The sequence below is a fragment of the Sebastes fasciatus genome, chromosome 4, assembly GCF_043250625.1.
Source record: "Sebastes fasciatus isolate fSebFas1 chromosome 4, fSebFas1.pri, whole genome shotgun sequence".
Lineage (NCBI taxonomy): Eukaryota > Metazoa > Chordata > Actinopteri > Perciformes > Sebastidae > Sebastes > Sebastes fasciatus.
This window is the reverse complement of record NC_133798.1, coordinates 18,226,386-18,243,394: the sequence shown is the minus strand read 5'-3', so window position 1 is coordinate 18,243,394 and position 17,009 is coordinate 18,226,386. Positions and strand designations below refer to the sequence as shown.

General features: G+C 39.5%; 1 protein-coding gene across 1 annotated transcript in view; it reads right to left on the bottom strand.

Moving 5' to 3' along the window:
- camk1db (calcium/calmodulin-dependent protein kinase 1Db) overlaps positions 1-13,750 on the bottom strand; it is a 31,045-nt gene extending 17,295 nt beyond the window's left edge. Inside the window, exon 1 of the mRNA XM_074632423.1 lies at positions 13,218-13,750. Coding sequence (XP_074488524.1) covers positions 13,218-13,315 — 98 coding nt within the window. The 5' untranslated portion in view covers positions 13,316-13,750. The remainder of the gene's footprint in view (positions 1-13,217) is intronic.
- Positions 13,751-17,009: the final 3,259 nt, after the last annotated feature.

Below are 17,009 nucleotides of genomic sequence, written 5' to 3'. Positions count from 1 at the left end.
TCTGGAATGATCCTACATGTGATCTGGTGATGAGCATTAAGTGATGAGAGGAACCTTCATCTAAACTGGACCCATTATTGAAACCAGTCTCAATCTATTACGCAAGATAAATACGAGTGTACGGCTGCAAAATGTTTCTGACCCGGTGACACGAACCGAACAATCAAGTCAGCAGCACATTGACTCAATGGGTTGAATAATAATATCTGAATTTATAAGTTCTTTCCAGAGCTTCCTCTTCACGGCTCTGGTATGAGATGTGTGTGTGTGTGTGTGTGACAGTCTGCAGTCATCGCCGCACTATGTGCAGGACAGCCGAGCCAAACCGGCTGACTAATGTGAAATGTGAACGTGGGCGGCGCTCTGTGAGAAACCCGCGGCTGATGCTGCAGATGCAAAGTGAAGCCACGTGTCAAACAATTTATACAGAAAACTTTTTCAGGTTGCGACCTTGTCCTTTGGCGATTATGAAAATGAAGGGTCACTGTTGATGGGAGAGGTTTTTTTATGATGGAAAGGGGCCCGACGACTGCGGCTGGCTTATTGACATTCACTATATTGCGGTGCTGCTGAGTAATCACCCTGAATCATCTTGTGTAAGATGCATTACATACAGCCGCCCGTTACGCAACATATGGGACGGAAGAGACAGATAAACCAGGTAGAGTGATCACCTACCTGAGTTCAAAGTCACCCTTCAACGATGGAACGACAGCTTTAACCAGAAATATGACGGATTATATAATCTATGCTCTCAAAATGCAGGCAAAATTATAAATAACGGGCCAAAGCAAGCAAAAGACAGATACTGGATATTTGGGAACATCATCGACTCTCTAATCACGAGCACAAGCATGATTCATCAGAATCATTGTGCAGTAAAAATAATTATACACATTTTAGCTAAGATGTCTTAAATTTGGTAATAAAAGTTAAGCTGACATCAGAAACAGTTAAACCTTTCTTATTTTTAACTATCGTCACACCACAATATGCTCAGATATGCTGCTCTGTGTACTGGAGCTGCAACGATTAATCGTTAAGTTGTCAACTATTAAATTAATCTGCAACTATTTTGATAATCGATTCATCGGTTTGAGTCATTTTTTAAGAAGAAAAAAATTCTCTGATTCAAGGTTCTTAAATGTGAATGTTTTCTGGTTTCTTTACTCCTCTATGACAGTAAACTGAATATCTTTGAGTTGTGGACAAAACAAGACATCTGAGGACGTCATCTTGGGCTTTGGGGAACACTGATCAACATTTTTCACCATTTTCTAACATTTTGTTGACCAAACTACTAATCAATTAATCGCGAAACGTTTTGTAAACTGTTATGTCAGCTGGATAAACAACGTGAAAAATTCTAACTAACAGGAGCTACTTCCTACAATATGTGCTTCATTATTCTCATCATCTGGAATACACCGATACTGGCCGATATACTGGCTTCTCTCCTCGAGGATCAGTTTTCTATGTTTGCTGGAAAGAATATTTATAAGGGCAGTAGTGGAAGAAGTATTCACTTCCTTTAAATAAGTAAAAGTAGTGATACAACAATGTAAAAGTACTCCATTATAGCCTGGCTGATGCTTGATTTTTTTAGGCCAATACCAAAGTAAAAAAAATTATACGTGTATGTAATGATACATATCGGCTGATATTGTTGTTTTTTGTCAATAAACAACCCTTAATATTTTATTAAAGATCTATTTTACAGTTGAAAAATAAAGTTAATCTAAAAGCCTGGCTTATTTATTATATAATAATTCAGATTTTAAATATAAATCTAGATCCATTACAAGTAAAAGTCCTGCATTCGAAATGTTAATAAGTTAGAGTATTATCTGCAACATTTACAGTGAAACATACCGAAAGAGAAAGTACTCATGCTGCAGACAGAACGGCCCCGTCAGTGTAACATTATTAGATATAAACAGAATATTGTTACTGGTAATAGAGGGTCACGGCAAACTATTTTTAACTACTTTACATCCTGTCGGGTAGTTTAATCTAAAATGTGCTTGCTAACAGTATCACAATATATCTAATTGTAACCGCTGTATCATGATACATATTGTATCGCCAGATTCTTGCCAATACACAGCCCTACGTCTTAAGAACATTGTTCAGCCCAGTCTCATGGCAAAGCGTGGAATAGACCTGCCTGTCCACCAGCAGAAAGCGTGTCAGTGTCACGTTTTGTGTCGCCAAGACATGAATATTACACGCCTGCATGAAGGGGCAGTGTTTTGTAGTGAAGGTTGTCACGTGACGTTTGTCACGTGTAGTGTAGTGACAGAAGTCTAACTACCAAGCTAGTTAGGTAGACTTTCAACCAGGAGACCGGCTTTTTGTTTTGCAAGTTACGTTGCTGAAGTTTGTCACCTGTTTTGTAGTGACGGTTGTTTTCCATACTGACTGTTTCCGTACATGTTTTACTTAGTTTACGTGCTTATTTTAAGCCCAACCATAACATTTTCCCTTAACCTAACTAAGTGGTTTTGTTGCCTAATCCTAAATGAGTGTGTAATGCAATATTCACGTCTCTGCGAGGCAAAACGTGACACTGACACGCTATCCTCTGGTGGACAGGCAGGTCTATTACGCAATTTGGCGTGATATTGGGTTGAAATTCTTATGGATTTATTTCACTATTTTCTAATTTGTAGATTAACCAATAATGAAGATAATCCCTAGTAAAGTATCTTGTAACTCTTTCAAGAAATTGTAGTGTAGAAAAAAAGCACAAGTTGCAAAAAACTGTTACCACTCAAGTACAGTACGAATACCTCAAAACTGTACTTGAGTTACTTTCCATCACTTCATAGGAGTGATGTCATCATTTCAGTTGTGGTTTTCATCTCTGGTCCTACTGCCAGACTAGTCAACACTGGTTTTCGGTCTTCCCAGGTAGTAAACAGCATTGATCTGGTGCTGCAGAGTTAAATCAACTCCAATATTACGACTTGAATGAAATCTCACAGCTCTCACAGTCCCGACGACTGAAGCTGGAAACCATTATACCCAACAGCACACTGGGCCTGAGGCTACTTTCCAGGAATGTGCACTTCAGACTGTTGATCAAACAGAGAGAGATGGTCACTTTACAGCGTGATCAGAGCTAATGCCGCTCATCAACAACTAAAAAGGACTCTATCGCTCCAGGGAGCTGTTTGGCAGAAATGTGTCTGAAGCCACAGATGGAGAGAAAGCTGAATTATTTTAATAAGGGTGATTATCGCTCGCTGTGCTTTGATACAGGCCAGTCTGGTACACTTCAACTCCCTAAGTGCAGCTATGGCTTTGTAGGCATTCACTGTGGTGAGAGGGACATGAATACAAATGGAAATCATAAAAACAGACTACGCATCATCTTATTTGACTCTCCATCATTATGGTCAATGACAAAGTATCTCCACCCACAGTGAATGTAGCTGGAGGACAGTGGTGGTGGTGGGAAGTGGGAGGTGGTGTCTTCTTCAGAGGGAGCAACCAAGGACTTCCATCATCCTCGTTGCCTAGCTGCCATTTTCACTGCATCAAGGACCCAACTAGTCTCTGCACAAGCTGTGTTTCAGAAAATGATCAATGCGTGGAGGCAGTCACTCTAATGCACCACAGACTTTGACAGAGCCAGTGTCAGTTTAATATCTAATGATAGCAAAAATAATAATAAAGATGTGGCTTTAGGGTGGCAATAAGAGACATTAATGTGTCTGCAGGGGGAAAAGAGGGATTCTGGAGAAAAAAAACGTGACAAAGCATAATTTTTGGACCACTTTTTGGCCATGACATTTAAATAAATAAAATATGTGCCTTCTTCAAGTGATTCAAGTTAAGAAAACCCTGCAGCGTCATCAACCCCCAACACAGGTTTTTCCAACACATTCTCATCCAACTCGCCACATACTGACGCTTTGTCAGACCCCTTGGCGTCACTTTACGGTCGTAGTAAACACTAGGGATGCTGGGAAATCAATACAGCATAGTATCGCGATATTTTGCATGGCAATATTGTATCGATACATGGCATCAAGTATCTATCTTTTATTATATAAACTCTTAACCTCTTAACAATCCGGCTGCTATTCTGTCTCTCAGAGCTTGTAGTTAGAAGATACTGGTATCATATAGAAAACCTAAGGAATCGATTGGTACCAACCATGTCATGTAAGCTTGTCGGGGAGACACTAAATAACTCTCCAAAGTTACACAAAATTTTGGTGAGAAAAAACTGGCATGACAATTTTCAAAGGGGTCCCTTGACCTCTGAACTCAAAATATGTGAATGAAAACTCTGAGATGAACAGAGTGAAAACTATAATTTATTAGATTAAAACAAAGTTTATTAGATAAAAAAAAAGGTGTTGACAAACTGCATAATTTGCGGTTGAAAAAAGGCAACATATAGCGTAAGGATGCTAATTTTGAAACATTTTCTTAACGATTATTAACTGTTAACCGACAAGATTTTTGTCTTGCATGCAGCGGTGCGCCACCTGCAGTGTATGAGCAAAACAGACAACTGAGTCACCAGTTCACCCGTACGGGAGCGTATATACGATAGCGTTAATCGATAAAAAATGCTTAATGTCGGTTAACGGTTAAACGGTTCATTATTAACATCCCTAATATTGCAATATATCTTATCGCAATACTCAGCATATCGCAAAATTACAATAAGATCATATCGTGACTTAAGTATCGCGATAATATCGTATCGTGGGGCCTCTGGTGATTCCCACCTCTAGCAAATACGTGCTTAATGTTGTGAATTCAAACAAAACACTTAAGTTTAGGCAACAAAAACACTTAGTTTAGGAAAAAACAACATGGTTGGGCTTAAAACTACTACGTTTGTAAAGTAAAAATGAAACCGAACGTTGTGAACACAGGACATGAACAAACAGCTAATTGTAAAGTGAAAGTGAAACTTAATGCACGGGAAACAAACAGCGGTCTCCTGGATGAAAGCTCTGTGTTTGTTGGACCCATCCACCTTCCCTCCCGCCCGTCTTTAGGCTCTTTAAACTACATAACCACACTCCCGGAGCACTTGGATTTATATTGATGAAAGCCCTATGTGCCTCCTACAAGCACTAAAGTACCTTGAGCGTAAGTATTTGACGCCCTGGGAATGAGAACAGGCTGGTTTTTCACACATATGCCCTCTGGCAGAAGGTACAGAAGCGTTTATCCTCAGGCCATCAGTCTGATCAACAAATCTAATCCACTGCCCCTGGCTGCCCTAACCCTTGTGTAAACAACTTTTGGTTCACCCCCACCGCTCTCATAGCGTCGTTGTCAGCCACAGCAGGCAGCTGTTTTCAGAGAACAAGCTCTTAAAACTAGAGCTGTTTCGACCAAAGAAATTCGTAGTCGACTAACACTCATACGATTTTGTCGGCTAATCGATTAGTTGATTTAACCAACAGATCTGTGAAACTGAGTTTCTCCGCAAAGAATTGCACAAAAGCACCACTTTAAATCTTGTGTTGACCTGAGATGTGCTCATAAGTTTCTTGGAAATAAGTCATTCAGCATGAAAAACGCATAGAAAACGACTAATCGACTAAAGAAATGTTAATCAACTTAGATCAAAATGACCGATTAGTCCACCAAACGACAAAGAGGGGGCAGCCTTACTTAAAGCCCACTTTACACCACCTGCTACGCACCAAACGGCAGACAAAGTTCAGGACTAGCAGGTGAACACGGTGGAGCATTTTGCAGCTAAAGAGCCAGACCAAAAACAGAGCTAAATGAGAGATAATATTAGACTTACATCCAACTTATGAACAGAAACACGACTCCAAATGATAATGTTGCTCTGTAACTGCTGAGTGAGTAAATAAGACACAGTTACAGCAAACATATCTTTGGCATTATCATATATGAGCCCATTAAATTATCAGTAGGGCTGCACCGATCCAATATACTGTACCAGTATCCACAGTGATACAGGCCTATTTAAGCAGATGGAGTATTGGCCTTGATGTGACTCATCCACATTAAATACAGTTTCTTGCTCAATGTTTCCACTGTCTGGTACATTTAAGTTGTGATGGCTGCTGGTTACCTTACATAAAAAATGACACTAATGAGCAACCCGTTTAGTGAAGTTTGCAGATTTGAAAACTGGGAAAAACCAGTATCAGAGCAGTGCTCAGTATCGGCAGTTATCTGAAAGAGAATTGGTGCATCCTTATTAATCGGCTCTAGTATGTTGTTAAAAAAAACATCTCAACATCCCCACTGGGAGTAGCAGCAGGTCCACTTCTGCTGCACAGTTACAACACTAGCCAACTGGGATCTCTGAAGGTGCTTGTGGTCAGGTTACTTAATTTGTTCCCACAGAGTCTCAGCAGCTTAAGGCTCTGAAATTAGCCACAAGGCAAAGTGGAGGTGAGGTAGGAGGACTGGGTTCAGTTGCGAAGATCTTATTAGCTCACGACAACTACCGCAAGAAAACACGGTGAAGAAGTGTGACCAAAGCTTTAGGAACACCGCCGCAGGCTTCTTACTCCCCTAACTCCTTTCAATATCTAATCAGTCATAACGCTCACACACAGAGGGCCCAGCCTCCAGCTGCTGTCTAAATCAAATCTCTGTGCAGCACCGGTGGAAAATGTACTTAGCAATAGCACAATGCAAACATACTCTGTTACAAGTACAAGTCATGCATTCAATGGAAGTAAATACTAGTACTGTCCTCGACCAAAGAAATTCTTTGTCGACTAATCGATTAGTTGATTTAATCAACAGATCTGTAAAACTGGGTTTCTCCACAAAGAATCACAGAAAAGCACCACTTTAAATGTTGTGTTTACCAGAGATGTGCTCATAACTTTCTTGCAAATAAGTCATTCAGCATGAAAAATGTGCTTAAAGCATCAATGAAATATAGAATGTGTCAATAAAATCAGTAAAATGTACTTAAAGTACACAGTATGCAGCAGTTTTTGTATTTAATAATTTCTTATCTATAATAATGTAGAGCTACAACTAACAATTATTTCCATAGTTGATTAATCTGTTAATTATTTCCTCAATTAATCTTTTAGTTGTTTCAGTCGATCAAAAGTTTATCAAGCAAAAATGCCAGACATTTGCTTGTTCAAGCTTTTCAAATGTGAAAACTTTGTGTTTTTCTTTGTCATTTATGATAGTAAATTAAATATCTTTAGGTTTTGGACTGTTGGTTGGATAAATAAACCAATATGAAGATGCCACTTTGTGCTGTTTTTAACTAATTTTAATTATTTCATTACGGCTGCAACCAACGATTATTTTCATTGTTGATTATTTTCTTGATTAATCGATTGGTTGTTTGGTCTATAAAATGTCGATCAGTGTGTCTTAAAGCCCAAGACAATGTCCTCAAATGTCTTGTTTTGTCCACAACACAAAGATTTTCAGTTTACTGTCACTGTAAAATGATTTAAACCAATAAATCGATTATCAAAATAGTTGGCGATTAATTTAATAGTTGACAACTCATCGATTAATTGTTGCAGCTCTATAATAATGCATCATATTTCATAAACTATCAACAGGTTTAGCGTGTCAAATATTAATCTGCAAAGAAGCTGTCAGATAAATGTAGTGAAATGCGACATTTTCCTCAGTGAAATGTAGTGAAGTATAAAGCCAATATAAAATGGAAATACTTAAGTAATTAAGTATTTTAATACTTAAAATTGTACTTAAGTATGAGTAAATGTGCTTCCACTGCTGGTGTGTGAAGAGGGATGAATGCTGCAGAGGGATGATCCCTCTTGGACGCTGATGGGGAAACCTGATGAGGAAGCTACAGTTGAAAGGTGGAGCAGCAGGAGGAGGAGGAGGAGGATAATCTATGTCTCTTCCTCTGACCAACACCCTTTCCTTGTCCATTTTTAATCCTTAAGCAAAGCTGCAGGGTTTCTCTGCCCCAGGTGGCGGCCTGTTGTGAACCCCGCTGACTGACAACGAGGCACTCCCTGATCAAGACACACAGGAACGAGTAACTTTATCTTAAAGTCCATCAGGACGAGTACACGCTGTAGGATATGTAGCGACAAACTGACCACAGAGATGTGCGCTGCCGAGGGTTGTGGGCGAGGGATGTGTGTGTGTTCCTCCAACCTGGCCATTGTGTGTGTGGACAGTATATCACGATGATTCACTGGTGTTATTCACAGGCGCTTCACACATAGATGAAAGCCTTGGGGAAATCAGAACAGCCTCCAGGTAGGAACGTCTCTGACTGTTTAGTACAACAGATGAAGTGTCGCTTTATGAATCATCCAATCTGTATAAGAATTTTCATGATGCAGCTCCTCAGGAAAAACAGGTCTGCGGTCAGGCCGAGCAGCACAAAATGAGAGGATGCTGAAGACAGATTATTAAGTTTGCACAAGTTGAGGATGCAAATAGCAAACCACAATATGTCTGCTTTATCATCTGCTACAAACACAGTGACTGGAGGACATATTTTGCTCAGCTTTGACACCAGCTTCTGAGTCCAAATTTTTAACAAAACAACATATTTCCCCAGGGAGACACCTTCCTCGAATCTCCAACAATACAAACATCACCTCGTTAAATTCCTCTCAGTCAAGGGAGGAGGGACATGTCTTTAGGGGACAAAGATCAGCAGGAAAAATTAGAGATATACTGTGATATGGCACAAGATTGACTGCCTTGAGCAGTTTGGGGTCTTCCATTCATTCAGGGAGGCTCTCTTTTCTGCAGCATAACTTATTCAAAGAGGAAAAGACATGAAGTCAAGCGGCACTAACAGCGGACCAAAATAAACTCTGGTATTTGTCTGGTTCAAGGGCAAGAACTCCAACGAAAGTGGTCCCTAAACGAATGAAACCCACCAGTGTGTACTGTACAAACAAGTCTGTAAACCCAGACATAATGTTTCTCTGCTAAAAATCTGTCTTTCTGTTTGAAGAAGAAAGAATAAGAGAGTAAAATAATTAAAAAAAACAGTGACTGTTTACTTTGAAAGGAAGTCCTTGGAATAGGATGGCAGTCTGGAAAACATCCAAAGCATCTCTTATTAAGACATGGATAACACCACAACGCATTTCGACTCAACAAGTCTTCATCAGGGTGTGTGTGTGTGAGTCGTTGGTGTTATCCATATCTTCATAAAGGATTTTTAATTCACAATCAGAGTGCCTGTCATGTTTTCCAGACTGCCATCCAGCCCAGTCGCACAGCAGTTTGTGAAATAGTCACGGAATTTAATGTATTGATTTGTGTATATAGTAATGGTCAGCACAAAATCAATTTATATGCAACCCACATAATTGTGAACTGGGAAGTATAAAGAGCGGCAAAAAACACCAGACTTTCGCCCAAGCCCCCAGGAAGAGCGCCGGGCTGTGAAGCAAATTTTCGTAGTGGCCAAACAGCGGTACTACAACCTCCTCGTCGGTCACGTGATGCCATTGGGCCTGTATTTTAACCCAAACCATGATCTTTTCCTAAACCTAACTAAGTAGTTTTGTTTCCTAAGCCTAACCAAGTCGATCTTTTCCTAAACCTTACTAAATAGTGTTTTGTCACGTTACTTCCATACTTAAAGCTGAAGTGAGATTGGAGCAAATATGATTAAAAAAAGTTATTTTTATGAAAGGGTCGCTATATCGTGACAGTAGTACATGAAACAGGTAACCTGAAAAAAATCATGTGCCTCTGTGTCCTCCGGTGTCCTCCAGTGTCCTCCGGTGCTCTTAACGGCATCTGCAAGATTTCACAGACCGGAGGAAGTGTACGGTTTAGCTGTAAAATGAGAAAGCTTGTGACACGCCATTGTAAAATCTTTTGAAGGAATGTCAAGTTCCGGTCACATGACCGGAGCACAGCCAATAGGAACGCTCTCTCAATGAAATGACCTGCGATTGGTCAAAGACTCCCGTCACGGGCTAGATTTTCTAAAGCCTGAAAACAGAGCCATGAGGAGGCGCAGAAGTCTAGTTTTCTCTCAGAACACTTGAATTACAATATGCTGAAAAGTTATTATAGAATTTTTGCCCAATGATGCCAAAAAGATACTGCCTACCGCCACTGTGAACGCACTTATGCACTCAAAATAGTAAGTGCAAGTACAGAAGTACGCGGGTTGGAACACACTGACAGAGTTTCCTGACCCAGATTGTTGCAACACTCACAATTATTTCTTTAAAGAATCAGAGATAATGGAGCACAAAGACCATAAAGTCACCACAGATGGTCCCTTAATTATGAAAGCTGGTTTCATCATGTGTGTGTGTTAATAGGCCCTGCTGTCTTTGTTGTCATAGTTTTGTCATGTTGTGTACAAAAACAACCCCAAAATAAATGGCTGCCTGTCTGCGTAGCTACACGATGATGCACCGTAGAAGAAAAATAAAAACACGCTGCAGTAGTTTAATTGCCTAAACCTAACCAAGTCAATCTTTTCCTAAACCTAACTAAGTCGTGTTTTGACACGTAACTTCCATACTTAAGTGACCCCATTTCTGCTGTTATTTTAACCAAAACCATGATCTTTACCTAAACCTAACCACGTAGTTTTATTGCCTAAGCCTAACCAAGTCGATCTATTCCTAAACCTAACTAACTAGTTTTATTTTTAAAAGACTGGGCGGAAATTGACACGTGCATCAGGTGTTGATGGACATTCGTAAGAGAAAAAGCACGAAAATGAAAGTCGTGCTGAGCGTCAAGAAAAAAAGGGAAATTCGTGTCTATGAACACAAATCAAATAGATTCAATTTTGTGACTATTTCACAAATTGCCGTGAGACTGTGTTGCACGCCATCCTATACCAAGGACTTATTATTCCACTACTTGCCCCATCCTTGAAGAGCTCAACACAGTTTCCTGACCCAGACTGTTGCAACATTCCCAATTATTTCTTCAAAGAATCAGAGAGATAATTGAGCACAAAGACCATAAAGTCACCACAGATGGTCCCTTAATTATGGAAGCTGGTTTCATCACTTGTGTGTGTGTAAATAGGCCCTGCTGTCTTTGTTGTCATAGTTGTGTCATGTTGTACAAAAACGACCCCAAAATAAATGGCTGCCTGTCTGTGTAGCTACACGATGATGTACCATAGAAGAAGACACGCTGCAGTAGTTTTATTGCCTAAACCTAACCAAGTCTAATCTTTTCCTAAACCTAACTAAGTAGTTTTAATACCTAAACCTAACAAAGTCAAATCTTTTCCTAAACCTAACTAAGTAGTTTTAATACCTAAACCTAACAAAGTCAAATATTTTCCTAAACCTACCTAAGTAGTTTTAATACCTAAACCCAACCAAGTCAATCTTTTCCTAAACCTAACTAAGTAGTGAATAAATTTAATGAATATTTCACGAACTGCCGTGAGACTGTGTTGCACGCCATCCTATACTAAGGACTTCCTTTCAAAGTAAGCTGGATAGCCAAGTATAACCAAGAATAAAAACATGCTGCAGTAGTTGTATTGCCTATCCTAACCAAGTCAATCTTTTCCAAAACCTAACTAAGTAGTTTTGTTGCCTAAACCTAACCAAGTCAATCTTTTCCTAAATGTAACTAACTAGTTTTATTGCCTAAACCTAACCAAGTCAATCATTCCTAAACCTAACTAAGTAGTTGTATTGCCTAAACCTAACCAAGTCAATCTTTTCCAAAACCTAACTAACGAGTTTTGTCACTTAACTTCCATACTTAAGTGACCCCATTTCCGGTGTTATTTTAACCCAAACCATGATCTTTACCTAAACCTAAACTACGTAGTTTTATTGTCTAAACCTAACCAAGTCAATCTTTTCCTAAACCTAACTAACTAGTTGTATTGCCTAAACCTAACCAAGTCAATCTTTTCCTAAACCTAACTTAGTAGTTTTGTTGCCTAAACCTAACCAAGTCAATCTTTTCCTAAACGTAACTAACTAGTTTTATTGCCTAAACCTAACCAAGTCAATCTTTTCCTAAACCTAACTAACTAGTTGCATTGCCTAAACCTAACCAAGTCAATCTTTTCCTAAACCTAACTTAGTAGTTGTATTGCCTAAACCTAACCAAGTCAATCTTTTCCAAAACCTAACTAACGAGTTTTGTCACTTAACTTCCATACTTAAGTGACCCCATTTCCGGTGTTATTTTAACCCAAACCATGATCTTTACCTAAACCTAAACTATGTAGTTTTATTGTCTAAACCTAACCAAGTCAATCTTTTCCTAAACCTAACTAACTAGTTGTATTGCCTAAACCTAACCAAGTCAATCTTTTCCTAAACCTAACTTAGTAGTTTTGTTGCCTAAACCTAACCAAGTCAATCTTTTCCTAAACGTAACTAACTAGTTTTATTGCCTAAACCTAACCAAGTCAATCATTCCTAAACCTAACTAAGTAGTTGTATTGCCTAAACCTAACCAAGTCAATCTTTTCCAAAACCTAACTAACGAGTTTTGTCACTTAACTTCCATACTTAAGTGACCCCATTTCCGGTGTTATTTTAACCCAAACCATGATCTTTACCTAAACCTAAACTACGTAGTTTTATTGTCTAAACCTAACCAAGTCAATCTTTTCCTAAACCTAACTAACTAGTTGTATTGCCTAAACCTAACCAAGTCAATCTTTTCCTAAACCTAACTTAGTAGTTGTATGGCCTAAACCTAACCAAGTCAATCTTTTCCAAAACCTAACTAACGTGTTTTGTCACTTAACTTCCATACTTAAGTGACCCCATTTCCGGTGTTATTTTAACCCAAACCATGATCTTTACCTAAACCTAAACTACGTAGTTTTATTGCCTATAAGCCTAACCAAGTCAATCTTTTCCTAAACCTAACTAACTAGTTGTATTGCCTAAACCTAACCTGTACATAAGCCCTGCTGTCTTTGTCATAGTTGTGTACAAAAACGACCCCCCAAAATAAATGGCTGCCTGTCTGTGTAGCTACACGATGATGTAGAAGAAGAATAAAAACACAACTGTGACATAACGCCTGTCTGACTTCAACACAACAGTATTTACACCCCCTGAACAATTAACTCAGGATGTAATTCACGGTTTTCTGTCGGTCAGTTCTCAGTTAATTCAACAGCTGTCAGTCTGCTGCTCATTTCCGTTAAATCCCTACATTGTTTTGTTTAGTCTGCTGCCTAATTATCAACAATAACTAAACACACAAAGTTTCTAGTCGCCCACAGGGCTGCGTTTATCTCTGTTACTCACGTCCCGAGGACTTCCTTGAAGTCAAAGATGTTCTTGATATCATCGACATGCTTCTTCCAAGATGATCCATCGCTGGACTCGCCGTTTTCTTTCGCCATTTCGCACCAAGGAGAGGAAGAAGATGATGAAGAAAGGAGCTGGAGGACTACTGACTCACCCAGCAGGAAAACAAAAGAAAAAGAAAAGTAGTTGTGTGTTTCTCTTCCTTGTCAGACTGTTTCTTCCTCTCAGCCCTCAGCAGGAGAGGAGAGAAGAGAGGAGGTCTATGTCCTACCTCCAGAGAGAGAGGGGTTATCTGACTAATCTGCTTGACGTAGCGGATTCTCAGTCTGAGCTTCTCCGCTGTTCAGATCACTGTGACGGGGGAAACACAGCCTCTCCTCTTCCTCCTCCTCTTCCTCCTCCTCCTTCCTTAAAGCTAGGAGATCCAGTCAGTGTCTTATCGGTACTGTGGTGAGCTGAGGTCGGGCTGTTTGCAGGATGACACTCCGAGCTGCTGCTGCTGTGTGAGCCATCGAGTCGCACTGAACCGCCCTGTGGTTGTTATAGTGATAGGAGGAGGAGGAGGAAGAGGAGGAGGAGGAGGAGGCTGCTGCTCCAGCCTGTCTCTATCTGACAGCCTCACACAGTCAACCAGACAAGTGTTCGCATTGCACCAAATATCACCGGCCCAGTGCAAACTCTGATGCACTGATCAGTCAAGGTTTTTTTTGCAAAAAATAAATCACATTTTAAACCTTGTGTTTGTGTCTTGCACAAATAGATGCTTCCATTTTAATATGAGCTGAAATGTAAAGGCAGGGGTGCAGCTAGGAGTGATGGGGGCCATGCATGCACAGCAGGTGACTTGGCCCCCTTTAAACTTTCCTCCATAGAATTGTAGATGTCAAGCTGCTTCAAAAAGCAGAATAAAATGTGCATAATTACAGTGGATCAAAAAGCTTGGGGACAGAATCATTCCTATACAAACGCTGTTTAAAGGAACTGTTTGTAAGAATCAGAAATGCTTGTTAACAGCGACACCTGTGGCCGTTAAATCAACGAAAGTCAGCGTTGGGCTCGTGCTTGTGCTCGCTCTAAATAGACATGAACGAGCATCGCTCAAAACAGAGAGGCGACACACGTCAGATAAAACCATAATATCACTCTATATTTCACCTGCTTGGCAGTAATGTTAGCTGACCAGACGGAGGTCTCTCCGTGAATCAATACTGATCCTAGTGTTGGCTTTTCCTGCCTCAGCCTACCGACCGCGGCCGAGGAGGGAGACACCAGCACCCGGTCGGAGACGATAACGTTTCTCTCTGCGGAGCCCCGTCACTTCACAAGACACGGAAAACCTCTGTTGGTCTGGAGGAGCTGCAGCAGTTATTTCTGCCCAAACGTCCACTGAACATTTACTAGATATTCTCAGAGCTAAACTAACTCTTCTGCAGTGTGTAGTGTGCACGCATGCCCGTGAGGTGGAGCGAGCTGAGCAAGAACGAGTGCGCTGTGTGAATAAAGGCAGGCAGGCAGCCAGAGGAGCAGAGTACAGCAGAGACTCCGGCCCTGGAGACCAAAGTTACGGTCTCCCCCGCGTCCTCCGACCGCGGCCAACACTGTTTAACAGACGGGCTTCACTAGATATAACTTTGCGGTTTTGGGGAAAGGAAAAGTCATCTCTGAATGAAAAACGAATGCGCACGGGGAAAAAGTGGAGATTTCTAATGTCTGGTAATGTAATGCCCCCAAAGGGAAACTTTTTCCGATCCTCAACCGGCTCTTGAGGCACACATGCAGACCGGTGCCCATCTCCCTCTATGCTGCTACCTTGTGAGGGAACGAGGAGCCCCGGCAAAGGGGCACCATTCATCTGCGTGCACACTCGTCACCCTTGGTGAGGGAAAAGACCAGTAAATAGCAAAGCGGTCCGTTTCATTACTTTATATTCATGTAATAAATACACAAACGTCAATTAGATGGTAATCTGCATTAGAAATGATGCACAACAACAAAAAATAATTTATAATAATCATCCGCTTAAAGTGATCAATTTGACCCGGACGGACGTGATCACTATAAGCGGTTTCCACTGTATATATTTTTTCTCTTTTTTTCAATTTATTTATTCATGACTATTATCCTGTTTCGTTGTTTATTATTTTATTTTATATTTTACCTCATTTTTATTTTATTCTATTTTGTCATATGCTCTGTAATTATATAATTTCTTAAAATGCAAATAAAAAAATGTGCATACATGTACAACTGTGCGTTCCAAAACCCAAACTACCCTGTTTAGTATGCCAGAAAAAGATATTGGCTGCGTTCCAAATCACATATTTTTTCTTTCTACTTTTAGTACATACTGTAGCTGCCCTTATAAAGGACGTACTGTTGCATGCAGTATACATATAATTGAGACATAGTACATCGTCATAATATTACACCTTGAACTTTGACCCTCTTGCTCATTCAGTATATCCGCCGTGCAGAGGATTGTGGGTCAGACTAGCCAGAAAAACATGCTGACTTTCTTACTGCGACCGGATGTAGTAGGACATCCTGGTATTTTTGGCATACTGCATTTGACGTACTATGTATTGGGACATACTAAATCTTTTTCTGGCATACTAAATAGTATGGTAGTATGGGTTACTGAAACGCACAGCATGTCTCAGGCCCAGACCGGCCACAGGGAGCACCGGGAGAATCCCCTGATCATCGGCAGGTTTTGACAGGAAGAATGTATGGAATAAAAAGACGATACCTCTGGTTCTGCTGCAAAGGTTATAGGAGTGCAAAGCTAAATCAGTGACTATGTAACATTAATTAATTTAACAATATATATATAATGATGTACACTTTATCAAGCTGTAAATGGACAGCTTACTAAATTTACCTGATGTCATTATGGCTGGGTTATCTGGCCAAAATCTTCTATCACGATATAAATCATTTTACATCTCGATAACGATATAAATCACGATATAGCATGTTTTCTGGTAATTCAATAAATAATCTATATGAAATAATCACATGGTAAAGCCTATTTTTGTATACTCCTGTGTGAATTAAATACTTGACAAATGAAAAGTACTGAGTATTTTCTCATTTTAAGAACTTAAGCGCAAAATGAATATATGTATATATTTAAGGGAATTTATAGAGAAAAAAATAAATAAATATATGCCTAGCCTATATCACGATAGAAACGATATAGATAAAATATATATAGTAGACATTTTAATGTTGTTTTGACAATATTTATCGGCATATTGCCCAGCCGTAGGTGTCATCCTCCAGTGTGTCCCTGATTTTAACTATAAGTCTTTATTTGGAGTCAAAATGAGCAAAACTTCAATGTTAAGCTTTTATTTATTTTTTATTTTTACATAAAATCAGTTTGATTCTGTCTTTTCCCAGCAGCTACTGATTATAAAGCTGAGTGTGAGTCCTATCACAGTTGTAGATTGTCTTTAACAGTGGAGCTCATAAAGAGTGACATTATGATCTCTAGTTGATCATAAAACAAACAATATAAATAATTACTTGAAAGACAATGTTTTCATATTACATTAAGTCAAACTTAACAGGCTCTTAGAAAAGCACAACATTAGGAGAAAAGAAACATGATGCATAAGCGTGAAAATAGATTTATTTGAAAATATTTCCATTTGAAATCCATCCGTTTATTTACATTAGCCCTTTAATGTCTTTATTTTTCACTTCAAGTCTTAGTTTGAACCATGATTAAATAATGATAATGATCAAGTACTTCTTTGCCCAAATTTTTACCATAATATGTCC